General features: G+C 49.7%; 1 protein-coding gene across 1 annotated transcript; it reads left to right on the forward strand.

Moving 5' to 3' along the window:
• The first annotated feature begins 14 nt into the window (after positions 1–14).
• On the forward strand, positions 15–24106 carry KLHL12 (kelch like family member 12). Its single transcript, XM_033080205.1, has 12 exons — positions 15–113; positions 349–546; positions 7307–7460; positions 8237–8454; positions 11450–11599; positions 13264–13378; positions 15937–16043; positions 16916–17111; positions 17795–17953; positions 19152–19250; positions 22065–22251; positions 22555–24106. Exons 1-12 carry the CDS (start codon positions 30–32, stop codon positions 22679–22681), a joined length of 1794 nt encoding a protein of 597 aa, XP_032936096.1. The 5' UTR covers positions 15–29; the 3' UTR covers positions 22682–24106.
• Positions 24107–25770: the final 1664 nt, after the last annotated feature.

The raw sequence follows: 25770 nt of genomic DNA on the forward strand, positions 1-25770 counted from the left end.
GCGGGGCGCTGCGCTCGCGGCGCGGTGAGATGATGCCATCAGAGCGCGCGGCGCGGGAAGAGGGAAGGGCGGGGGGAGGCGAGGTGTGCTGGCCGGGCTCTCTCCCCGCGGTGGTGAGTGCGGCCGGGCCGGGATGGACAAGGCAGGGCAGGGCAGTTCCGACGGGGACCGGGCTGGCGGCCCCGGGCTGCACCGGCCGGGTGTCACCGGGGCGGCCGCGCCGCGGGGTCGCGGTGGGCGGGGGCGCCGGGCGGGGCAGGCGCTGAGGGCGGGCGGGGCGGCGCGGCGGCAGCGCCCCCTGTCGGCGGCGGGCGCCGTGCCATGTGGCCGTGCTGGCTGTGCCCGCAGGTGCCGCGCGCCATGGCCCCCCCCAAGGACATCATGACCAACTCCCACGCCAAGTCCATCCTCAACGCCATGAACGCCCTGCGTAAAAGCAACACGCTCTGCGACGTCACCCTCCGCGTGGAGCACAAGGACTTCCCGGCCCACCGCATCGTCCTGGCCGCCTGCAGCGACTACTTCTGCGCCATGTTCACCAGCGAGGTCGGTGCTGCCGACGGCCCTGGGTGCTCCGTGGGTGGAGGAGGCAGGGTCGCCTGGTGCTTGGGCTGTTCTCTGTTGAGCTGCTCAGCAGCTGGGCCAGGATCCCTCCGTAGGGGCCCAGGATCCCCTTGCGGTGATCTTGGAGTCCACTGAATACTCCCCATGGTTGCTCAGGGTGTCCCCGTTGTGGTTCTTGATCCCTTCTGGGTGTCTCTGGGTGTCTCAGAACCCCCCATGGTGGCCCTGGATTTGTCCATAGTGGCCCTTGGGCTCTCTGGGTTTCCCCACGGTGGCCCTGGATTTCTCTGTGGGCTCCAAGTCCCGCCATGGTGGCCATGGGTCTCTGTGAATCCCCCCATGCTGGCTCAGGAACTCACTGGATTCTGTCGTGGTGGCCCTGGAGCCCTTCGAAGTGATTCTCTGTCTTATGGTGACCCCAGAGCCCTTTATTGTGACCAGGTGGGGAGTTAAGAGGTTGTGGCAGGGACCTTGGCCTTGATTGATGGTCTGCTGCAACCACCCTGTGCCCAGTGAGCTGCCAGGATGGCCTGCCAAACCAGAGAGCTCTGATACATTTACTTATTTTTCTAGTGGTGATTTGTGGTTTCCATGGTTCCGGGCATCTTTCCTGCTCTGGTGCCGAGCTGTGGGAGCCGTGCTGGGGAGTCTGGGCAACACTTTCTGTGCAAGGGGGGGTGTTTGATGCGTGCCCTGGGCTCCCGTTGGCGCTGGCTGTGCTGGTCTCTTGCCATGGGGATGTCACTGGGGCTGGGGTGGCTCTGAGCCCCAGGGGCTACACTCAGCACATCTCACCTGTGAGCACCTCGGCTCTCAGCCCTTCCTGGGAGTCTTGCACTATCTGTGTGCAGTTTCCCTGAGTCACTGACAGGCACTGCTTCAGCTAGAACGAGCACTCATTGTTAAACGTCAGATGCTTTGCCTGGCTTTGTGTTTATAATTGGAGTCAATCTTTGCAGCTTTTTTTTACGGAAGATGCTTTCCTTATGCTACCACCTTGCCCACTAGCTGGGAGAAACATTATTAAGTAGCTCACAGGTCCTAAAGACCTCCCTGCTCGCACAGGAGTCATTGCAGCAGAGAATGATTTTTTTCTTTGTTTTAACCAGGCAAGAAGGCTGTGGCAGAGCTCTCTGTGTGCCCACTTCTCTCAGTGCTGCCAGGGCAGCAGGTGTCTCAGTTTTTACAGTCCTGTGCAAAGAAACCAAAGTGATGCATGTGTGGCCTGACCATAGACCAATCTCTATTTTTGTCTGCATCTTTATGAAATTTGTAAATTCATCAGGTTTGTGCTCTTTCTCTGAATAAAGGAAATGTAACTAAATGAAGAAAACACACAAAGCAAATTCAGTCCCTGGAGGCTGAAGTTCTCTGTTCTCCAGTAGCCTGAGGTGCTCAGCAGTACAGTAGAGTATCTCTGCTTCTCTGGGTTTGTCTCCATGTTCCTGTCAGTGCTTTTGACTTCTGGACTTTATCTAGGCAGTGTGCAGAGATCCAGTCACTCTGTGTGCTCCAGAATGTTCTTTGTCGTTGCTATCAAAGCCTGGTGGCTGGTGTGCTTTGGGTCTGAGCTGAAATGTCTCTCCTTGCTTTGTTACACTCACGTTAATGTAACATCCTAGTGACCTTCATTCAGACATGTAAATCTTCCTAGGAAATTTAATTCTTTCTGGGAAAACACCTGTGCTCCGTAGGTAGAATTGCTTGCTCTCTCATGCTCCCACAATGCCTCTGCTTTAAGGGGTTGTTTTCTTTTGCTTAGTTTGTGTTTCTTTCAAACTTACTTCTTTGTTATGGAAACCTTGAAGTGACCAACCTGCCAAGGGGCACACAATTACAGAGTGTTTGTGGGAGAGCTTCCTTCCAGGAACAGGCAGCTTGGTAAGCCTCAGAGTAGACATGTTTCCTGTGTGTGTCGGGGCCTGTGATGGGACAGGGCTTGGACATTCTCCAGGCACTTGTGGGTGCGGGGTTTGGCTAGGCTGGGACTCCAGGGAGCTCGGAGTGTGTGTGGACTGGCAGGCCCTGCCAGGGCTTCCTCAGCACTCACATTGCTTGCCTCCTGAAGGTCTGGGGACTGTCTGATGTGCCAGCTGGGCAGCATGAAGCGTTGTTCAGAATTGATCTTGGGATTATGCCATGGCATTCCTGACATTTTATCCTGGGGTTATGCCACAGTATTCCTGGTGTCACATCTGTGCATGGCCAGTACAGCACTGAGACTGTCAGCAGATACTGTTGTCATAAAGAACTGCCTTTGCCTCTCCATGTCTCAAGTTTCCTTCTCTCACTTCTGACTTTCAACATTTTTAAAAGTTCTCAGTCTAGCTTAGTATTAATTTCTTCCCCTTTTCTGTTCCCATTTTACAGAATGAGGAGAAGCCACTGATCACCTGATGAATCCTAGGCTTTTTACAACACTTTCCTTTGCCCCCGTGCTGAGCAGTGTGGGTGAACTGGAACACCATCAGTTTTACCTGTTCCTTGTAGTGAAAATTGCAGTGCAGTTTTATCTCCCCTGGATCTTGGTTGTACACTGGTATTTGTCTTTTTTTGGCCAAGTTAACAAAACTTGGGATCTTCTAAGAGCTGATCACTGGCTCCACCTCAAAATGAAACTATTCTGTCTTCTCTTGGAGGCTATGTTCTAGAAATTGAAAGGTTCTTTCCCCCAGAACAGAGAAATATTATTCTGAAAATAAACAACTGGTCTTTCCAGGTTCTTACATGGTCAACTTCCCTGTGCTGTGATCAGTCTCCAGGGTACAGTGAGCCACACATTAGCACTGTCATGCCATGCCAGCATTTCTCTTCCCCTGTGAGCAGAAATTGGGGTTTATTCCAATATACTTTTGTGTATCTGCATTAGTAAAAGCAAAAACAAGAAGTAGCCTTAGGTAAGAAAGGAGTTGCAAAATTTTAGACCCATTCTCATGCATGATTGTTGTGGTTTAGCCCCAGGCAGCAGCCAAGCCCCCTTAGAGCCCTCTGCTTGTTCCCTGACTAGCAGGATCAGGGAGGGAGTCAGAAGGGTAAAAGCTGGAAAATTCATAGGTTGGGATAAAGACAGTTTAACATGGAAAGCAAAAGCCACATGTGCAAACAAAGCAAAACCAGGAATTCACTCTCTGTTTCCCATGGGCAGGCAGGTGTTCAGCCATCCCACGGAGAGCAGGGTTCCATGACACCTAACAGTGACTTGGGAAGATGAGCACCATCACTCCAAACATCCCTGCCCCTCCTTCCTCTGCTCCCCACTTTCCATACCTAGTGTGATGTCACATGGTGCTGAGCGTGCCTTTGATCACTTTGGGTCATCTCCTCCCAGTTTCCTGCACCCCCAGCCCCCTCACCAGCCTGGCAGTATGAAAAGCAGAAAAGGCCTTGGCTCTGTGTGATCTCTGCTCAGCAATGATAAAAACATCTCCATTATTGGCCCTACATTCAGCACAAATCCAAAATACAGCCCCATGCCAGCCACTGGGAAGGAAATTAACTCTACCCCAGCCAAACCCAGCATAATGATTTATGGATGGAATGGAAGAAGCACAAAAGAGCTTCACAAGAGTTTCACAAGAGAGCTGTAACCTCCAGCCCCTGCCTTAAGGCTTTCAGCAGCTTGGGCATCTTGAGGTAAAACTCCCAAGGCCTTGAAGTGACTCTTCTTAGTTGTTTTCCTGGATGCTGCAGTTGATTTTGGGATCTGTACTGCTGCACACTTCCCATGATGTTAGAAATGTGCTTGTAAGAGGGAGTATCAATCCGTGGCTACTTTGCTCCCTTCGGGGGGGGTGAGCAGGGCTCTGATACTAAACAACAAAGTGGGAAACCAATCTGGAATTCTGACTGCAGAGATGTCTGGTGCCACTGAACAACCTCAAAAGTAAACAGTGAACACCTTGGAGAGGAAAGCTGCCTGGCCTGTGTGTTGGTTAGCATTGTATGACCATCATTTTGCATTCTGAGCCCAAGTTTGGGGCTACATGGATGAATAGGGACTGTTTGTGTCCCAGCACTGAGCACTGCAGGCAGTTCTCTATTGCTGCACACACAGGCTGGAGCTCAGCTCTGAGTCTTCATGAGTCTGAAAGGCTGAGAGGATTTGAATTGTTGAGTCTGGAGAAGGGTCTTGCCAGGGTGGGGGGGGCCTTCCAGTACCTGAAGGGAACCAACAAGAAAGATGGAGAGAGACTTTTCACTGGGGTTACAGGAGAAAGGGGAATGACTTCAAACTGCCAGTGACAGTCCATGGAAGGTCCCTTCCAACCAAGACCATTCCATAATTCTGTGTTCAGAACCAAATTGTCTCCACAGCGAGATCCTTCTTTAACATATGATGTTAGGATCCAATTTCTGTGTCACACACATTAGGTGAAGTTACATTAAATACTTCCTTCCTTCTAGGCATTCTTAGCATGTGAATAAACAAAGCAAAATAGCAACCAAGTAGTGGAGTGTAGCAGAAATACAAGGGAAGTAGGAAGTGATCATCTGTAGAGTATTAGTGTTGTCCTCGTGGTTTGTGTTGTGGTGAGCAGGATAAAGAGAGTATTTGCATGGCTGATTGATTGTAGGTCAGGAGCTTCTTTATCAGCTCTAGGCTGATGTGTGAAGAACTGATGCTTACAGGTATCAGGCCAATGGAAGTTGGTAACATCTTTGATGCTAAATGTATGTGGTCTGTGTCTCCATTTGCTCATTGGAATCATCCATCTTGTCTGATCATTTTTGAACTTTGGTGGCATCTGTGTCCTCTGTGTACAAACAGCTTAGTCTTGGTTGAGGAATGTTTTTTCCAGCCCAAGGCAGGAACTGGTTTTAGCTTCTGAATGCAATGCCTGGCCTGTCACACAGCAGGTCAGACAAGGTAATTTGCTGTTCCTTCCCAACTTTGGAAGCCATAAAGTTTGTTCACTGAGTCAACAGATTTGGAAGGCCTCTTCCCTAAAATTCCTTGGAGGGTCACCATTACCTCCTGTACTTCTCTACTCTAAGTGAATCTCTGCGTCACAGACAGGGCTCAGTCACAGCAAACACCTCTGTAGGAGCAGCTTCCACTGCTCTTCTTTTCTGTATTCTGTATCACCTCCTCTTTCCCAGCTGTGGCAGATTTGAAGCTCAGTGATGGTGCTTTGGCCATGCTTTCTGCTCTCTGAGCCTCAGCCCAACTGGCTGTATCAACTTCAGGCTCATTCTTGGCAAGAGAAGCCACGGGCTTTCCCCTGCGTTGTGCTTGCGCTGGTGCTGACTGCTCCAGAAGTCAGGGGCTGGTTTTGCAGCGTGCCCCAGGAAGATCATTATCTGTTGAGGTGCAGCCATGCTGCTGAGCTGGCAGCAATGTGCAGGGTGTGATCAGTGAGCCCACTAGCCAGTCCATTAGTCAGGAATCATCGAGTGCTCTGCCAGCAGCTCTCTGCTGGAGGCACTGAACCACGAAACTGATGCTTTGTAATGTTTGTAATGCTTTGAAATGTAATGTTTTGTGCAAATTTGATGGATTCACAGAATTTGCTGTTCACAAAGATTGACCATTGAGAGGATAATGTTCTTTGGAAAAAATAATTATTCTAAAATTAATCACAGGGATGATAAAATAGTCAGGGGACAAAGTCTGGATTGTGTAAGTGCCATCACTGCCCAAACTGTCATTTTACCTCATTTTGTTTTAGTTCACCATAAGCTTCAAGAATGAATTGGGAAACTGAAGAGTTGAGAAAGCTTTTTCTTTGGCTTGGTTTTAGAGTGGAGTGGTAAAGATCTCCAGGTGTTGGAAAGGAAAATCACTTGTTCAAGTTTAGGGCTGGACATGCCCAGGGGGAGGTTACCAAAGCTCAGGCAGAAGGATGTCCTAGTTATGGGGGGCACAGAGATGCCGAATTTCTAGGCCACAGAGACACTTGACAAAAATCCCAAAATAAGGAAGAAATTGATAAAGCCAGCTCAGCAGCTGTGCTGAATTCAGCTCTGAATGGGTGGAAGGTAATTCTGGCAGGGTCATGTCATCACCACTGATTCACAGCCACCAACTTCAGAGGTCCCCTGACCCAGAGGAAGAGAAAGACTGAGTATGGGACTAATTAACATAAGAAGAAAGGAAATCGTTAACCAATTGAAGATAGAAGGCTAATCAATAAGAGAACTAGGTAACTTGTAGCCAATGAGAATTAATGCCTTTATCTGCCAAGATGTATAAATAGTAAACAGTTTTGCCAGTCATGTGCTGGCTTTGCAGATTGACCCCCAGCCCCGTTTCTGTGCTGAACTGAAATGAATCGAATACCTGGGCTCTGGGTGTGGATTGGCCTCTTTCACAGGGTGAAAGAACCTGGTTTGGGCCGACACTTGGGTGGGGACTCCATGTGAATTGCATTGTGTCACACACATCTGGCTCAGAGAAGAATTGCCTTGGAGCAAAGCTTGGAGTATTACATGGAAGAGAGAGTTCAGTTGTTTTACACAGGTGACACATGTAATCTCCACCGACTCAGATCTCAGCTCAGGTTTTGCTGTGCAGTGTGACTGTCCTTTTGATCCATGAAGAACTTTGTCTCATACTCATTCTGTAAGGGAATTCTGTAAGGGAATTCCCTCCTTCCCTATATCCTTTCAGTGAGCACCAGAACAGAAAGGACAAATCTGTATTGAAACCTCTGATAGATTTTATTTTCAAACCTGCTGAGTGTTATGGGCTTTCTGATCATATTAATGAAAAATAAAGCTATGTCTCCCTTTTAATTTGCAGCTCTCTGAGAAAGATAAACCCTGTGTGGATATCCAGGGCCTGACAGCCTCCACCATGGAAATCCTGCTGGACTTTGTATATACAGAAACTGTGCATGTGACAGTAGAAAATGTCCAAGAATTGCTACCAGCAGCATGTCTGCTTCAGCTGAAAGGTAATTCAAAGATTAGCACAAATTGCATCATTGTTGCTGTTTAGAGATTTGGTTTGTTTGGCCTTCTGTGCATGGAAAAGAGATTGGGGGGGGAATGATATCTCTAAATAGTTATGTCAAACTTCTCTTCTTGTGTGCTGTGGTCTCATTGGTAGAGGAAGGGATTTGGGTACAAAACAAAATGGTAAAGCAGGTTCCATTCTTTGGGCTATTCTTGGGACTATTCCCAAGAGGGATTGTGAGCTGTATAACACATAAATGTTACAGCTCAGTTTCATTATTATGATAAGCAATCCTGGATGTCATTTGACCTGCCATCACAGCATGTCTGTGTCAGTAACAGACTGCTTGTTGTCATTGCACATGCATCTATGGAGCTATCCCAGACAATTATCCTGAATCCCAGACAACTTACCCAAAAGATATCATAGACCTAGAAATCTGGTGCCATATCCACTAGCAGACACATTAGTGGTTTACAATCCATGAAACTGAGTACAGCTCATGGTGGAGTCTTCCTCGTATCAGATTGACGTCATTTTTTCATTGGAGTGGAACAGCCAGAACTCAAACCAGCCAAACACGTGGTGTGGCTGCTCCAAGTGTCTTCACAACCTCCAAAGCAATACATGCATGTGTGTGTTTCTGTAGTACTTTTACTTGTTTTTTGAATTGGATTTTCATTATTGCTTGGAACATTCTTTTTTGAACCCTTGCCAAAGCAGTGGATTGGTAGTAAGCGTGCAGTGCTCATTCACCCCTCCAATTTTCCGTAGGTGTGAAACAAGCTTGCTGTGAGTTTCTAGAAAGCCAACTGGATCCATCAAATTGTTTGGGCATTCGGGATTTTGCTGAGACACACAATTGTGTGGATCTAATGCAAGCTGCAGAGGTCTTCAGCCAGAAACATTTTCCAGAGGTGGTTCAGCATGAAGAGTTTATCCTCTTAAATCAAGAAGAGGTTGAAAAGCTCATCAAGTGTGATGAAATTCAGGTAAAACCTGAAAAGTACCATTGCTGTGCAAAGCATTGAAATAAAGCATTGAAACCAGTCAATGATTAGTCCATACTCCTGGGGTGGACTCCTCACACAGTTCCTGAATTTGGAGTTTAATTTTCAAGAGGCGTCTATTTTTATTTTTGCTAGTTTGTAATTTTATCAATACTTTGTAGCTTTGTTGTCACACAAGTGTTTCTTACAAGTCAAGCACAGTGAGTTAGTTCCCTTTGCAGGGTTATTGACCCTTCATTCCCTCCTTTCCCTTCAGAAGATAAGTTATCTCAATCCCTACATTTCAGAAATGGCCCCAGGCTTTAACTTCTGTTTGCCTTTGTGCGAATCAGCAGCCCAAGGAATCCTGGGATGGTGCAGAGTGGTCTGACTCTGCAGGGGGTTACAGGGAGACTTGGTTCCCTGAAGGTGAGTTTCTGGAGGATGTGCTATGTGACTGGAACACTTCAAATACACTTTTCCAACTTTTCTATTAATAAGTTGAACATTACCTGGTAATGAGGACAGAGCTTGATTACTTATTGAGGTGGATTTTATTGAGGGCTGATGTTCACTGCAGTTGTAAAACTTGAAGCAATCACTGCTCAGAGTTCAGGGAACAGGAATGCTTGGAAACAATCCAGTGTATGGGATAATTTTGGTGGGATAGCCAGTACAGGGCTAGCCAGAGGAGAATTGTTGATGCATTTCTTGAAAGTGGCCTTCAGCCATGCTAACATCCTCTTGTTAATGAGGCTGCCTGAGAAGGAGCATGTGAGACAGTGGTGAAGGACCAGCTCCAGCTAGGCTCTGCAGTGGAGAAGGCTGAGTGTGATGTTTGATGAGCTGCAGTTTTGTGCTATAATGGGCTGACCTGTGGGTTGTGATGATAATGAGAGCAGCTTCTGGGCTGGAAGCAGAAAATAATGAGGAACTTGAGAATGACCCAGCCAAGCTTCTTGGATGATTTGCTCAGGAGAAGTGACATTCCTTGTGAATTGGAAGGGCTGGTTCAGACCTTGCAGCAGGAAGTGTGTTGGGCATGCACTGTCATGTGAATATGTGACAAGTAGGGCAAGAGAGGGGATTCTCCTCCTCTTCTCTGTCCTTGTGAGACCTCACCTGGAGTGCTGTGTCCAGGTCAGGGGTTCTTAGCACGAGAAATATGTGGACCTGTTAGAGAGGGTCCGGAGGAGGCCACAGAGATGCTCTGAGGGCTGGAGCCCCTCTGCTCTGGAACCAGAAAAAGAACTGGGGCTGTTCACCTGGAGAAGACAGCTCCAGGGAGACCTTATAAAGGGGCTTATAATAATGAGGAAGAGTGACTTTTTACATGGGCAGAGAGAGATAGGGCAAGGGGTAACAGTTTTAAAGAGGAGAGATTTAGATTTGATGTTGGGAAGGAATTCTTCTTTCCTGTGAGGGTGGTGAAGCCCTGGCACAGGTTGCCCAGAGCAGCTGTGGCTGCCCCATCCCTGGAAGTGTCCAAGGCCCGGCTGGATGGGGCTTGGAGCAACCTGGGCTAGTGGAAGGTGTCCCTGCCCATGGCAGGGAGTGGAATGGGATGGGTCATAAAGTGCCTTCCAACCCAAACCAGTCTGGGATAAGGACCAAATCTCTCTCCTTCTGCTCCAGCACAGAGGTGCTGTGTGGAATCAAGAGCGTGGTGAGGGAACAGCTCAGAAAATATCTGGGCTGCTCAAGAAATGCAATGACAGGTCCTCACTGTGATCCTGCATTTAGTATTACTCATCATTTATCAGAAAACATAAATGATTTAATGAACAGTAAAACTGTTATATATATCTGAGGACATTCAGTTCAAGAGGGAATAAATCAACGCAGGATTATTGCATTTAAAGAGAAGGTGGGGGAATTGGAAACAATACAGTAGTCTGCTCTCCTTTTGTGAGCTCTAATTGTCCTTTCCTTGTAATTCCAAGAGAAAGAGGCCATTCCAAATTACACTGTAGCAAATATAAAACAATGGCGTAGAAGAATGCCTTACATAATTAACCTCTGTGGCTCCCTGCTTCAAAACAATCTGCTTCAAACTGGACTTCAAAGGGGACCAGTCATTGGCTGGTGGGAATGAAGGCTCAGTCCTTTCATCACAGGCTCTTCTTTTATCTTCATATTTAGTCTCACTTAACAGAGTTTGTGATAATTCATGTCTGATTTCCTTTTACTTTGGGTGACCTGATAGATGTACAAAAAGAAAACTAAGTAATATATAATTGAGATTTTTACCATTCTTTTGCTTTTGGTAATCATAGGTGTCCAAAGCACCTGTGGTTCTCTAACAGTATCAAATTTGGATGGTTTAGTCAATGTAATCTCCAGAAGTGATGTAAGCACCAGCATGTGCCAGTCCTGAATGGAGACAGAAACAAACTTATGATAAAATAAAATAAACAGTGGAAATAAACAGTAACATTCATGCCCTGGGATTCTCCACTCTGAAATCTTATGTGGTTTTTAAAAGGTGGATTGAAATAAAAAGATACCTTAAATGTACCTGCTCTGGCTGGAGTGTCCAAGGGGCAGTGTGTAGGCACAGGGCTGCAAGGGCCTAAGCCAGACACTTCCCTGTGCGAAGGAAACCTCATTCTAATCATCTTTTTGATAGGACTTTGGATTTTGCAGGATCACAGCTCCTGCTCCAGAGAATTGGAGGAGCTGTCCCATGAGTTCCCCCTGGTCAGTGGATGGAGCTCTTAGCTCCAGGTTCTGCTCCACACCGTAGCACTCACTGCTCTGGGACTTGGGCTGCCCATTGTTGATCTCAGCTGCAGAGGAAAAAGCAAACACAGGTTTAAGGAAAAGGAAGTGAGAGAATTCACTGTGCTTGTGGGGATTTCCCTGAGGGACTCACAGCTGAAGGGTCCTGCTCCCTTGCTCACTGTGAAGCAGTGCAACAGCCTGGACGTTGTGTGCTCCCTGGCAGTAGCTGCAGTGTTATGCTGCCAGCTGATCAGGATGTGCCTCCTGTTTGCAGGTGGACTCGGAGGAGCCGGTGTTCGAGGCAGTGATAAACTGGGTGAAGCACTCCAAGAAGGAGCGAGAGGCGTCGCTGCCGGAGCTGCTGCAGTACGTGCGGATGCCGCTGCTCACGCCGCGCTACATCACTGATGTCATTGACACTGAGGTACGGCGGTCCCTGCTGCTCCTGCCTGCTCTGCTGAGCACTGAATGTGTTCAAAGCTCTTCCTGTGCTGCTGCTGTTTGTTTTGACACTGTGGAGCTGTCCCTGCTCAGCCGCAGTGCCGCTGTCACACTGAGCAGTGTTTGCTGTGCCAGCAGTCACAGCCGCAGGGTGCCCTCTCCAGAGCCGTTGGCCAGCTGTCTCTGCAGATATCCACAGCACCTTTCTGTTGTCATCTGATACAGTTTCCAACAAGTGCTTTCTGCCTTCATTCCTGAGCGCTGGCAGGTCCCCTTCCCCAGGCTGAAGAAGGCTGGCGTTGATCTCAGGGAGGTCGTGGCTCCTCAGAAGGTATCTGAGGTGCAGATGGCCAGCAGGTACCTCTGAGTGAGAAAGACAGCAGCAGTGTGGGTCCAGGATCAACACAGAGCCAAGAGCAGTGGCTAATGCTGCTACTTTGTGTTCTGGGATGCTGCAGAGGCAACTCAAAATGGGGATGATGCAAATAGACAATTAAGCTTTTTAGTGCAAGTTTAATTCCAGACAGGAAGTGATGCTGATCCCAGGCAAGATTTCAAAGGAAGGCCCACAGAAAATCAAACCAGCCTCCAGGTTAGATGGTGATAGGGTGTGCTCAAGGGTTACCTGACAGGTGCTGAATGGTAAATGACAGACATTTCTCTATGTCAGCAAAAGGCTGGTTTAGCAACAATCATCTCAGATGTGATAGACCATGGATGTTACTAAATCAGGACAACCTAATGGGCTGTTGTGTTAGGTTGTGCCAGAGCTAATGGGTGTTCAGTCAGATCATCATGGTCCACTTCAAACTGAAATTGAAGATAACAGAAAAGGGACTGGTACCAAAACAAATAGATTTGTTCCAAATCCAGCCTGAGACAGAGTGTGTACAGCCCTCAGTTTTCAGAGTGAATGTTCAGGGTGACCTTTCCAGTCTGGCAGTGCCACACACTGGTGGCACATCCTCAGCTTGGGGCACTGTGGAGAGTGAAGCGTTGACCCCGTGTGGCTGTCTCACACAGACACCAGGAACCTGTAGAGGTAAATCTGAACTTAAATCTGAAACACCATGTACACTCAACACCCAAGGGAAAGCGAGTGCTGAGCTGAAGGGAGTTTGGTTTAGGCCCTGAGCTAGGGGAGGGAATTACACAGCATTGTGCAAGATGAGGCTGTCCTTGGGTGCCTCTCACTCTTCAAGAAGACCTCAGTGCTCCTGTTGCCTCTTCACAACTGCATGTCTCATGTGCACAGTGATCAGGGCAGTAAATCAGCTGAACAGTTTCATTGTGCTGTGCTCCCTGTCTCTTCTCCAATGGCAGGTGCAGGACAAGTTATGTGGGACAGATCAAGTGTGGTTTCACTGCCAGTTCCCCTTCCCAGTCATACTTCTGCTGGCTTAAATGGAGCAGAAGTGGCTTTTCCTTAGTGTTCCAATGCAGCCATTTTCCTTAAGGAGCCTTCAGTGCCAGACTGTAAGGATGGAGCCATATCTTCTCTGTTGCAGTCTGAGTTGCCTTTGCATTTCCCGCACACAAGTCCTTTTCATGCTGTCTGAGCTGATGAGAGTTGGCTTTAGGACAGTTCTTCTGAGGTTTCTTAAAATACATTGCATGTACCAGTGACTCATGTTTCTTTCTCCCCAGCCTTTTATACGCTGCAGCCTGCAGTGCAGAGACCTTGTAGATGAAGCCAAGAAATTCCACCTCCGGCCCGAGCTGCGGAGCCAGATGCAAGGACCCAGGACACGAGCACGTCTGGGTGAGCAGCAGGGGAAAGGATCCTGACAGGGGCAAGGGCACTGGCAGTTGTGTCAGACACCTTGTCCAGTGTATTAATTGTATTAATGTTCTTCACAGCAGTAACTTACCATCCCATGGTCCCCAGTGGGACAGAGAGCAAAGGACAGAAGTGCCTCTTTTAACAGAGCACGATTGCTTCGTGCCAGTGTGGGGACTAGCTGATTGCCTTTAATCCCATGCCCCTGCTGTGGCCTTAAAACCAGTTTTCTGAATTGCTGGTGCCTGCAGATACATTTGTCCCAGCATGCAGCTGTCCAAGAACTGTGGGAAGGGTTTCTTCCTCTCTGAAGAACAGGTATCAGAGTCCAAAATAGAGCTGAGGTGAGTGACAGCTGCCTTACAGTGACAGCAGGTTTCCACAGCGAATTGAATAGGGGAAGGTGCAAGGAGGGACATGGAGATGTCCCTCTTCCCCTTCACAGATGTGTTACTTTTCCCCCTTGCCTTGTTAAGGCAAATAAATGATGCTATATTCCTTTGTTTCAGTAACTCCTACCAAGTGCAGTCACTGGATCATTTAGAAAATGCTTGTCTTAGGGCTGTGAGCATTCAAGAGCAATATAAATGTAGGAATGACCTACAAAGAAGGAAAAGTATTTTACAGGCTTCTTCTGTGCCATGCCTGTGTCCTGGTGCACTCCCAGGGCACTGCCATTAGTCCCAGCATGGACCACTCTCCCTGCAACAATCTTCCCTATGTGTTCTCCAGTGCTGCTCCAAGTGTGGTGGAGACCCCAAAATCCATTTGTGGCCTCTTAGGGGACAGAAAGCAGTTTAACCACAAAAGGAGGAGGGCAGATTAGGTTTGTCAGAGACACACTGATCAGACTTCTCTGGCCTGAAGGGGAATATTGTTGTGCTGGTCCTGCACAGTCCAGGCCTCTGCACATTTTGTGGGAATTCCTATGCCAGTTTCAAAGACCTGCACTTGAATTTGTCCTGTCGCTGCCATCAGCCTTCCAGAATCTAAAGGTAACTACAGCAAAGCCAGAAAGGGACTCTTCATCAGAAGCTGCAGCAATGGGACAATGGGAAATGGTTTCACACTGAAAGAGGGGAAATCTAGGGAAGAAATTCTCCCCTGAGAGGGTGGTGAAGCCCTGGCACAGGGTGCCCAGAGAAGCTGTGGGTGCCCCATCCCTGGAAGTGTCCAGAGCCAGGCTGGACAGGGCTTGGAGCAGCCTGGGATAGTGGAAGGTGTCCCTGCCCATGACAGGGGATGGAATGGCATGAGCTTTAAAGGCCTTTCCAACACAAACCATTTTGTGATTCTATAATTTTAGAAAAGCACATTTCATTTTATTCTTAGTTAAAATACTTCGCCTGATTAAAAAAGACATTTAAAAACTGTTTTATTTCTAATTGTACAGGTTTAAACTGCACATTATTGCTGAGGTTCATCCTTTTAATTCAGCCCTAGCTGTTTTAATTGATTCCATACCATTTGATATCAGCAATGTGTCACTTATAAATTGTGATCAAGGCATGTATTAGCTTTGCATGGAAGGAACTGAAGCGATTGTACTTTTTGCTAGCTTACTGGAAAGGAGGCTTTCCAAGATATTGGAGCTCTTGTGAATCCTTCCCAAGTTTTTTTTTTATATTATTCTTCATCTGAGGTGGCAGCTTTTCTGCTTTGTGACAAAGTCTTGTTAAATGTTTTTTTGTTGCTTGGTGTTCAGTCCTTGGGCAATGAAAGACTGGACAGTTGTAAATTCTAGTGATAAACTCCCTGTTCCAGAAAGAGCCCAAGGAGTCAAGGGGATACTGAGCTGCTCTAAACCTGACAGAAGCCTACTTCCAGGCAGTGATTAGAGGGGAAGTTAAAACTCTCCAGGTCACACTTGTTATTAGCAGTCATGGAGGAAATTTTAAAAATTCAGAGAAAAGAAAGTAGAGGAAAGGCAGTTTTGAAATAAAATACACAAGGTTTAAGAGACAATTCCTAGGAAAATATTCAATTAGTTTTCCAAGCTTCAGACAGCCTGACTTGTTTCTCAGTTACTCTCAGTTTCTCTTTGTTCAGTGGTGAACAAAGTCCCCCAAATCAGCTCTGGATGTCACTTGTGACCAAGAGGAGACTTTTGTTGTGAGGAGGCTACAGAGAAGCAGCTGTTTTCCTACAGGTTCCATGAGGTGGTGGGAGATTTGGGAAAAACAGTGGAAAGGATACGAAAGGAGATATAAAGGAGTGAGCTTCAGCACCTGTCTGAGGCAGCTTGTCTTCTCAAAGTACCTCTGATGTTAGGAGAAGCAGCGCTCCAGCAGCCAGCTCCTAGCACTTCAGTCAGTCAGTCTGCCACATGCAGAGTTTCTCCCTTCTCTTCCTTGATGAGCACAGAGGGAGTGTGAGTGCCTGAGCCAGGTTAGGTCCCTTCTCCACAGCCGAGACAAAAACAGGGATTTAGAAGCAGCTTTGTGCCAAGGAAGGCTCAGAGGTTTTTCAGGTTGTTTCCCTGAGGTGACCCTTTGGTTGTGAAGGGATTGACTTGGCTTTGCTGTCCCTCTGTGCCTCAGGAGCTAACGAAGTGCTGCTCGTGATCGGCGGCTTTGGCAGCCAGCAGTCTCCCATTGATGTGGTGGAGAAATACGACCCCAAGACCCAGGAGTGGAGTTTCCTGCCGGTAAGGGACTGCTTCTGACCAGGCTGTGAGCAAACACTGATCCTGCAGCACCATCTGGATAAAGTCTCCTTGGGCTGTCCTGTGCAATCTGCTGAGGATTTCTGACAGAAATTCTTTAGAGATTTACATGGTGAATGCTGAAACCACTTCAGCTTACAGAGTGACTGTGGGAGACGGGGGTTGTTGTCATAGACCTGATCAGCTGAGCCTGCAGAGACCCACATCTTGGTTGTGGGAGTGAGAACTATCATGTTTCTTAGTGAAGGGGTGTTAAGCTTTAAGGTTAGTGATGATAATTGGAATGTCAATAGGAACAGTGCAGTCTTCAGGCTGCTGCGTGATCCCACTGCTTGCAGTGTTTTGGAGCATAATGGGAAGAGAGAATTCCTGCACTGAGGAGTATTTCTACCCAAATTAAAATCACCTTATTGTGCAAAATGGTGGAGAACTGCCTCTTCTTTAATATCAACAGTCAGGGCAGACTCAGTATCAGCTGATGTTCCAAAATTCTGGTCTTTTTTGTAGGCTAAAAGCTTCATCAAATATTCAGAGTCCCCACTTTTTCCCATTACCAGTGTCTGCAGGAGCCAGTGGGAGGCTAACAAAACGTCCCAGATGCACCAAAGATTATGCAGCAGCACAGGGTAAATGACATTTAGCATGAAATATTTGAGTGCAGAGAGACATGGTCCTGAGAAGAGAGCATGGCAGGGGGAGGCAGGCAGAGTCACTCAGACTGTGTCCTTTAAATCCATAGTGCTGCCTGCTCTGAGGCAGTGGCCATTTCCCAAAGCAGCAGCAGAAGAGCAGTGGGTGGTCTTGATGCCCAGTGTTGTTCTGTCTGTGACCTTGGTGTTGCTGTGCTGTCCCAGAGCATCACCCGCAAGCGGCGATACGTGGCCACGGTGTCCCTGCACGACCGCATCTACGTCATCGGGGGCTACGACGGGCGCTCGCGCCTCAGCTCCGTGGAGTGCCTGGATTACACATCGGACGAGGATGGCATCTGGTACTCCGTGGCTCCCATGAACGTGCGGCGAGGGCTGGCAGGAGCCACAACGCTTGGAGGTATGTCCTGGTCACTGCCGGGGCAGAGCAGCCTGTTCAGCTCTGGCCTGAGATGCCCTGAGCTGGTATGTGAAGGCTGAGCTGGTTCTGGGGGAGGAGGGGAGCCTGAAATTTTGCCTTCTCATCACTGGGATGCTAAAATGGAAAACTTGCCCACATATCCTGAGAGCAGCTCTGCCTCTACTGCATTTGTGCAGCACGTATCTGTAACCTGGGGGAAAGGGGCTCTGTGAGAGATTGTGAAGTGGGAAGCTTTGATGGTGGTGACAGTGTTGGGCAACACTGAACAGGACACCAAGTGCAGCTCTGACCATCCAGTGCTGGAGTGACTGAAACATCTGCAGGGAAGGAGTGAGGACTTTGGGGAGGTACTGACATGAGGCTCACCACAGGCAGAGTTTGGGCATGGCAGTGTTTCAGTGGTTCTGCAGCATGAAGAAAAGTAGCTGGATTGTGTGTGCTCTCTTTCATCCATCAACAAGAAGCAGATTTAAAGGCCAGATGGGAGTTGTGTTTGTTTGTTGGGCCTGTGAGCCAGGCTGAGGAGCCTGGGTTCATCTTGGCTCCCAGTGTGCCACGGTCTGTTTGCTGTGGTTTGCAGTTCACGTCAGGGCTCTGTGTGTGAGGGCCCTGCTGCTCCATGCACATGACTGACTGATTGGGTGCTTCCCCTGTCCCTGCAGACATGATCTACGTTTCGGGTGGGTTCGATGGGAGCCGCCGTCACACCAGTATGGAGCGCTATGACCCCAACATCGATCAGTGGAGCATGCTGGGAGACATGCAGACAGCACGCGAGGGAGCGGGGCTCGTGGTGGCCAATGGAGTCATCTACTGCCTGGGTAGGTACCCTCAGCCCCTCTGGGAGCTGTGCAGAGCCTGCCTTTTTACCCAAGTGATCATTCAAGTGCTGCCTGAGCAGCACCAGCTTGTAACATCCGTGCTAGAAGAGGTTTAACCTCACTGGGCACTCACAGCTGTGTCAGTGAGTGCTGCCTGACCTCTCTGTTCCCATCACTAAGGCTTGGACTGCAGCTGCCACATCACTGCAGGGAATGCTGAGCACTGCCAAGGACACACAATTTGCACACACTGCATTTGAGGGATGGTGGAAGTGTAGAGGAGAAGCAATGCCAGCTGAGGCTTTTGTGTAGCCTGGGCAGTGTCTAAATGCTCAGAGATGAAGCAGCTAGCCATGGGAAGAGGGTGCACCTGCATCACACAAAGCAATGGTGTCTGTAGTGTTCCACAAATGTATCCTGAGCTGTCTGTTCTCCAGCTTCTTCTGTAGCACTCATTTCAGTTTCAGAGCACCACACCAGCTGTGAATACAGTGAGATTGCCAGAGGACAAAGCACTCTGAAGCTTGTTCTGTGGGTCACCTTCTAGGCCCCAGAAAAGGCTGGCCCAGCATTGTACCCACATCTGTTGCAGTCCTGTTCCTGGGGAGTCACAGATCTTAGGCACTGGTTTCATAGAACCACTGAATGGTTTGGGTTGGAAGGGATTTATTCTCATTCCACCCCCTACCATGGGCAGAGACACCTTCCACTAGACCAGGTTGCTCCAAGCTCTGCCTAACCTGGCCTTGAATCTAGCCATAAACCAATCACATTTATTCCTCTTCCTCATGCTGTCCCCCTGGGTAGATGGCAGCTCCTTTGTTGGGGCTGCAGACAGATTTTAGTGTCCACTTGTGAAACAGTTCTTGAGAGATCCCAGCCTACACCATGCAGCTGCAGCACAGACCTGGGAGCTGCACATCTGCAGGGCTGCAGCAGCAGTGGCCTCAGTGTGCTCAGAGGCAGTTCCATGGGGCTGGCCTGGTTTGGGGAGGTGATGCTCTCCCACATGGCCCAGTGCAGTGGAGGGGCAGAGGTGGCTCTGGGCTGGCTGCAGCATCCTCTGCCCCACCAGGGTGGGCTGTGCTGATGGCACTGCCACGCTGTGCTTGGGGCCCACCAGACACAGTACTGCTGTCTGCTCAGAAAACATTCTCCACAGGTCAGCCCCATGGTTTGCTCCTGTGTTTTGTTTCAGGAGGCTATGATGGGCTGAACATCCTGAATTCTGTCGAGAGGTATGACCCCCACACTGGACACTGGACAAATGTCACTCCAATGGCCACCAAGCGCTCAGGTACGAGCCCACGGTGCCTTGAGGTACAGTATATGTAATGTAGAGTGTTTGCTGCTGCACTGAGGGAGCAGTCATTCCTGATGTGTTCTGCTGCTCTGGAGGATGCCCTGGCCTCAGTGAGTGGGTTGACTTTGAGAAAGGATGATTTTACTGGCTTGAATTCCCAAGAGAAATACTCATTTTCACATGCCTCCATCCCATGCCAAGGAGTGTCCAGAGGAATGTAGTGGCAGGGTTATAGGTTACAGGGAGGGAGAGGAAATGCTGTGTGACTTGCACAGCTAGGAGCAATGCCTGACATGGGGAAGAGCTCAGAAAACACAAACTGACCACAGTACTGGGTCAGTGCTCATCAGCTGCACGGGACATGGCGAAGGCAGGTGTGCCCTGCCAGGCTGCTCCTTCACCTGAGCCCTGCTCCAGGGCAGCACTGCCAGAGCAGTGCCACCCAGCTGTGGGGTTACACACATGGTGCAGTCACACAGTAATTATCCCCCACCAGCTATTCACTTATCTCTTTGCCTGGTGTTCTATCCAAGCTTTAAGTTATCAGTTGTATCTAGGACAAAAATACAGTTTAAATCCTACTTTTGGAGTGTCTTTCTGTTTAAGCTCTCCTTCATTTCTCAGATCAGTTGTGGGGCTCCTGTAACTCCTGTGTGCCCAGGTGTGTTGACCTCCTGCTCTTGCTGTGTGCCTCAGGCCTCCTGCCCTGCCCTCCAGGCCGTGCTGATGTCTGGCCCTGCCTGTGTGTGCACAGGAAGGTTGCTCTGTGCCTCCACATTTGTGTGGCTGCCAGTGCTTACAGTTATGTGCTTAGACTATTTTCCAAATCCCTTTTGAAGTTGCTTTTTCTTTGCTTCTTTGAATAACTGGCCCTCACAGTCAGCCTGGGCAGCACTGCTGCACATGATCCCTAGGCAGTGTTCCTGCTTAGGGACAAGTACTGGGTACTCAATAAAACTGGGCTCTGTTCCAAAAACATTTCAGTTTTCTTGTGCCTGCAGTGGCATTCACCAAAACCCCAATCTTTAAATATTTAATCCTGTGACAGGGATATTCCTGTTAAGTGTTGGTTTATCTGCCAAGGATGAATTTAAATTAGGGGAGTTATGCACTTTGCACATTCAGGAAGGCCGTACATATAAAACACAGGATAAAATCTGCAGGTTTTTCCAGGTCAGAGGCACTGTGTCAGACCAACCCACGAATCTCTAGAAAACTTGAGGATCAGATGGCTTTCCTCAAGCGGTCTGCTTTGGGCACCATGGAAGGCTGACTTTGGACAAGACCAAAAGCAGAATTCAAGGGAAAGCTTTCTACAGCAGGCATTTCCCAGGTCTGTGCACCCCACAGGAGCTGGAGGCTTTAGTAGCTGTGCCTTGGCTGCAGCCTGAGCCTCTTGGTGCCACAAGCCAGCAGGAACTTGGTGAGGGTCTTGACCCCAGCACTGGCTCACCTGGTTCCTTCCTTGGCCTGTGACCTGGAGCACCAAGATCTGAAACGTGGGTGTGCCCAAGGGGCTTTATTTGCCCAAGTTTTTGTGCTACCACTCTGGTATTAGCACCCCTAACTACTCACTCCTTAGATACTTGCAGCCTTCATCCTGGTGTCAGTTAACTCTGTCCTGATGACCTTGGACCCTGTAGGACTTCTTTTGTCCCACAAAAAACCCTCTAAGAGTTATCCACGTGCAGGTCTTTGAATTCCAAGGGCAGGACTAAGAATAATTTTGGCTTTATTCACAGAGATCATTTCCTCCTTGTTTCTATTCACCTTTTAGGACAGATTCTGGAGGGAGGCTACCTCTCAGAGACCTTGGCCATATTGTGTTGCTGGACTTGATTTCCCTGATTAGGCCTTGGTTTAGTCTCTTCAGCCAAAGCTCCTGGAGAACCCACTGGGCCAGCCTGGCCACTCCCAGCTCTTCTGGTGCTCTCAGCAAGGGCAGCCAGGGAAAGCCAGGATGCCTTTAGTGGAACAGAAAGTCTCTTAGACCCTGTTTGTAAAGAAACAGATCTATGCCCTGGAACTGCAGAGTAGTTGACTCATTTCCTTCAGGATATTCATTAGTGCAAGAGTTCCACGTTAATGGTGACAGCCTGACAGGGCTGACTGTGTTCCCAGGTGCAGGAGCCCCTGAGACCACGGGTGCATGGTAATGTCACAGTGTCCTCCAGTGCTGTACCTGAGGGGGCTGCCAAGAAGGAACCAAGACTGGTGGGGGTTATTTGCTGCTGGTTTCATAAATTCCCAGTAGGACCAGCATATTATTGTCTGCTTTCACTGTGAGAACACCTGTTCAGGCAGCTGCTCCAGCCACTTGTACCTCTGCAACAGTGTAGAAACCAGTTTTCATTTTGTCTTCCAGAGAGTAATGTCAGGGAAATCCCTCCTCCAGCTTTGCATGGAGCTGTGTGCAGCTACTCTCCAGGCCACAGCCAGGAGCTGGGTGTCACCAGGGAGTCAGAAACACCAGAGGAACCTGTCTGTGCTGCCTGCCAGCAGAGCAGGCCTGGTGCTGCTCTGTTCAAACACCTGTGGTCAGGTGTCAGCCCAGGTAAACCTCTTGTGCTGTGGTGCTGCCTAGGCCCCCATGCCACAGAGTCAGCAGTGTTTAATGGAGTGAGATGTTTTCATGTATCATATTGGAGACAGCAACAGCAGAAGACAGTTATAAGCTCTTTTGGGAGAGGTACAAGCATAAGAAATGTCATGTGTAAAGGGAGGAATTGACCTGTTCAGCCTTGTGACAGAGAGCCCGATGCTGCCGGTGTCACCTGTGGGTGTGACTATGCCGCCTTCTCTCTGCAGGGGCAGGCGTGGCTCTGCTCAATGACCACATTTATGTGGTGGGTGGGTTCGATGGCACAGCTCACCTCTCCTCGGTGGAAGCCTACAACATCCGCACGGACTCCTGGACCACGGTGACCAGCATGACCACGCCCCGCTGCTACGTGGGGGCCACGGTGCTGCGGGGCCGGCTCTACGCCATCGCCGGGTAAGGCCAGGGCTCCTGCAGCTCTGGGTGCTCAGCAAGTCACCTGAGGGGACACAGCTGCTGCCCCTTCCATAGGGCCTCTCTTCTCTGAGAGGAGACACCCATGCCCAACCAAAACAGGCAGCACAAAGGTGCAGGGCCTAGGTGGGTGAGCAGCAGCAGACTCTAATGGCAGCCTGATGCAGGGTTATAATTTGGGCTGTGCCTGCAGTGTGCAACTGTCCAGCCTTCCGGGAAGAGCTCTGAATGTCTCAGCCTCTTCCTCCAGCACCATCCTTCATTTGTAACTTTCTGTCCCGGCAGATACGATGGCAACTCACTGCTGAGCAGCATCGAGTGCTACGATCCCATCATTGACAGCTGGGAAGTGGTCACCTCCCTGGGCATGCAGCGCTGCGACGCCGGAGTCTGCGTCCTCCGGGAGAAGTGATCAGGAGGGAGCTCACAAAGAAAAACATTCTAAAAAGTCTCGGCTGGAGGAAGAGTCCCAAATGATTTGCAGTGACTGTTCTTGAGAGTTGTGGATGCTGTGGGAATAGGCACCAGAACAGCAGCTTTCTGTGCTGCTTGTGACTAGAGCATGTGCATAACTGTGTGAATCTCAGCAGTCATTTGAAAATCAGGGGCTCTGTGGGAAGCTGGAGGAAGGGGATGAATGGGTCAGGAGAAGCTGTACTCTGCTGTTCCTGTGGCTCAGTCTGTGGGCAGAGCAGAGTTGCCCCAGCCTGGTCTCAGGCAGCCTGGTGACCCCTCCCAAGGACATGTACATACCCTTGGGTCACCTCTTCAGCCACCACAAGGTGTGCCCTCGGGTCGCTCTCAGCCATGTGGGTGTGTGAGGGTGAGTCCAGCTGCTCTGTGTTCCAGCTTCAAATCATTGTGTACGTACTGAATGTTCCAGCGTGGGTGCAGAGCCAGGCTGGGTGATGTGTGTGAGGGGGCCTGCACTGTCACTGTGTCTGCAGGGCCTCAGAGGGCTGCACAAAGGAGTCGCAGGTTAAAGCTGTCAACTGCTGTGACACATGGCCTGAGGCCACTGGGGCAGAGGGCAGGAAGGGAGCTCGTTTCCTGCCACAGAAACATCTGCAGTGTTTGTGCTCATGATCAGGTGCTCAGCAAGGTTCATCACATTGTGTTTCCTCGAAAAGCTTGACAGCTCCAGCTGCAAACAATGTGTGGCACTGGGAGCCTGGCTGTGCCTGTGCCCCACCCTGTGAGGAGGTCACCTGAGCTGAGGCCAGGAGTAGGGACACAGTGGCTGCTGCCCACCGTGGTCCTGCTGGGTGAGTCACTGGGGTTTGTTCCCAGACAGACCTGAGTTCCAGCACACCCGAGGCAGCCTTTCACTCGAGTTCATTGTGTTGGTTTTCCTTTTATCTAGGATTTTTCTGCTTCCAGGGCTGTTCCAGAGTGACATCCAGGATTCTGTTTCACCCGCTGTTCTCAGCTGTTTATTCCCTTGTCTCATAACTCCACATCCTGTGACACTTGCTATCCCTGGCCTGCCCCACGAGCCCAGGTGAGGCTCTATCAGTGGCTCACACCAGCTCATGGAGCACTCCCTGCTCAGCATGTCCTGCCTCACTGCGTTCCTGGGAGCACGGGCTCCCCTCTGCCATCAGCTTGGCCCCACGGTGCCTGGGCTCCATGTAGTGCTGCTCGTTGAGCTTCCTGCTGACTCCTTGCTTGGGGACAGGGTGGGATCAGGGACATGGTAGCATGACCTTATTATGCACTTTCAGCCAATGCTCTGACCTTCTGCGTTTGTTTCTATCACACAAGTGTTCTGTGGTTTTGTTTCCTATGTTTATTTTTTAATGAAAGTATAAAGAATAAAATATTTCCTGAGCCAGTAGGAGTTTAGCTTCTGTTCTCTACCTTCCAGACATGTCTCACTACTGTGTGAAGGGTTTGTGCAAACCTTGTATTAGACAGGCAGCTACCCTCAGGTGTGTCTCTGCTCTACAGCTTCAGCTCAGTAGTGAAAAACAGCTGCTCCAGGTGAGTGATCTGTGGCACAGAGACCAGCCAGGCCTGGAGGACTCCCTAATGGGAGAATTTCAGCAGCAGAGAGGAGGAAAAGACTGCAATTACAGTCGACAGCAATAACTAATCATCAGGAGCTGAACATAAGCCCAGTTGTGCCCAGGTGGCCCAGAAGGCCAATGACCCCTGGCTTGTACCAGCCATGGTGTGACCAGCAGGACCAGTGACCATCCTGTGCTGGGCCCTGCTGAGGTCACACCTCCGATTCTGGGGGCTGCCGTGGGACCCTCACAAGAAGAAAGACACTGGGAGGCTGGAGCATGTCCAGGGAAGGGAACAGAGCTGGGGAAGGTCTGGAGCACCAGGAGCAGCTGAGGGAGCCTGGGGGGCTCAGCCTGGAGAAAAAGAAAGCTCAGTGGGAACCTGGCTCTGCAACTCCTTGGCCAGAGGCAGCAGGGGGGTGGTATCAGGCTCTGCTCCCAGGGAACAGGAACAGGACAAGGGGGAATGGCCTCAAGCTGGGCCAGGGGAGGTTCAGGTGGGATATTGGGGAAAATTTCTTCCCTGAAGGGCTGATCAGGCCCTGGCACAGACTGCCCAGGGCAGTGGTGGAGTCACCACCCCTGGAGGTGTTCAGAAGATGTGAGGATGTGGCCCCTGGGGCCATGGTTTAGTAGTGAACCTGGCAGTGCTGGGGGAGTGGTTGGGCTCAATGACACCTGCAGGGAGACAGGCAGTGCAGGGGGAGTTTCCAGGCTCTGATGCTGACCCTAGAGCTGTCAGTAGCTCCTCTCCCTTCCCTAACGAGCCTTGCTCTCCTGCAAAGGGCTTAGGAGGATGCAGCTCCAGAAGCAACATGTCCAGTGTGCAACTGGGCAGAAACACAGCAGTTGGGCAGATTGAAGCAGCAGCATCAGAACTGGGTCACAGCAGGGTGTGACCACATGAGAGTGGCCAGCAGACCCATCCCTGCCTTCCCAGAACAGGATGTACTGAAGGGTTTGAAGAGAACTGGTGTTTCCAGGGAGGTAATGCACAATATAAATCATCAAAATGCTCCATGTTGGTGTTGGAGATGAGAAAATGTACAGGCTTCTGCTGAAAGCAAAACAAAGGGACAAAATGTTCTGCTTGGGAGGAAGCTGGTATCAATTCTCCCAGAATCTCTTCCCGCAGAAAATGCTAAAAAGCAGAATTAAGAGTCAGTTTTTAACAGAGAAAGCTCACACCCAAGACATAAGAATTGGCCAAAGATCCTATTAGTGGATTTTTATTTACCTCTTGAATTGTTCACAAGGACTGTAACAATGAGAGACACCACTCCAGCCACCAGCCCTGACCAACAAGCCCAGCCCAGCAGCAGCCTTGGGCCACAAGCTGGAGACACCAGTGTGGTGTTGCACCACTCAGGGTTTATGGGCTGGGGACCTCGTCAGAAGTGCCCCATCCCACATTAGTGTGATGAGGTGAGAGTGGATGCAGCACTGGCAGCTGTGGATTTGCATCCTGCACCAGCCTCCCCAGGGCAGGCAG

This window comes from Catharus ustulatus, chromosome 25 (assembly GCF_009819885.2).
Source record: "Catharus ustulatus isolate bCatUst1 chromosome 25, bCatUst1.pri.v2, whole genome shotgun sequence".
Lineage (NCBI taxonomy): Eukaryota > Metazoa > Chordata > Aves > Passeriformes > Turdidae > Catharus > Catharus ustulatus.

Bases quoted from the DNA above. Each gene is read 5' to 3' on its own strand.
- KLHL12 (XM_033080205.1), top strand. From the start codon at position 30: ATGATGCCATCAGAGCGCGCGGCGCGGGAAGAGGGAAGGGCGGGGGGA. The intron at 114-348 runs GTGAGTGCGGCC...CTGTGCCCGCAG, and splicing joins CGGGCTCTCTCCCCGCGGTG to GTGCCGCGCGCCATGGCCCC. The intron at 547-7,306 runs GTCGGTGCTGCC...TTTAATTTGCAG, and splicing joins GCGCCATGTTCACCAGCGAG to CTCTCTGAGAAAGATAAACC.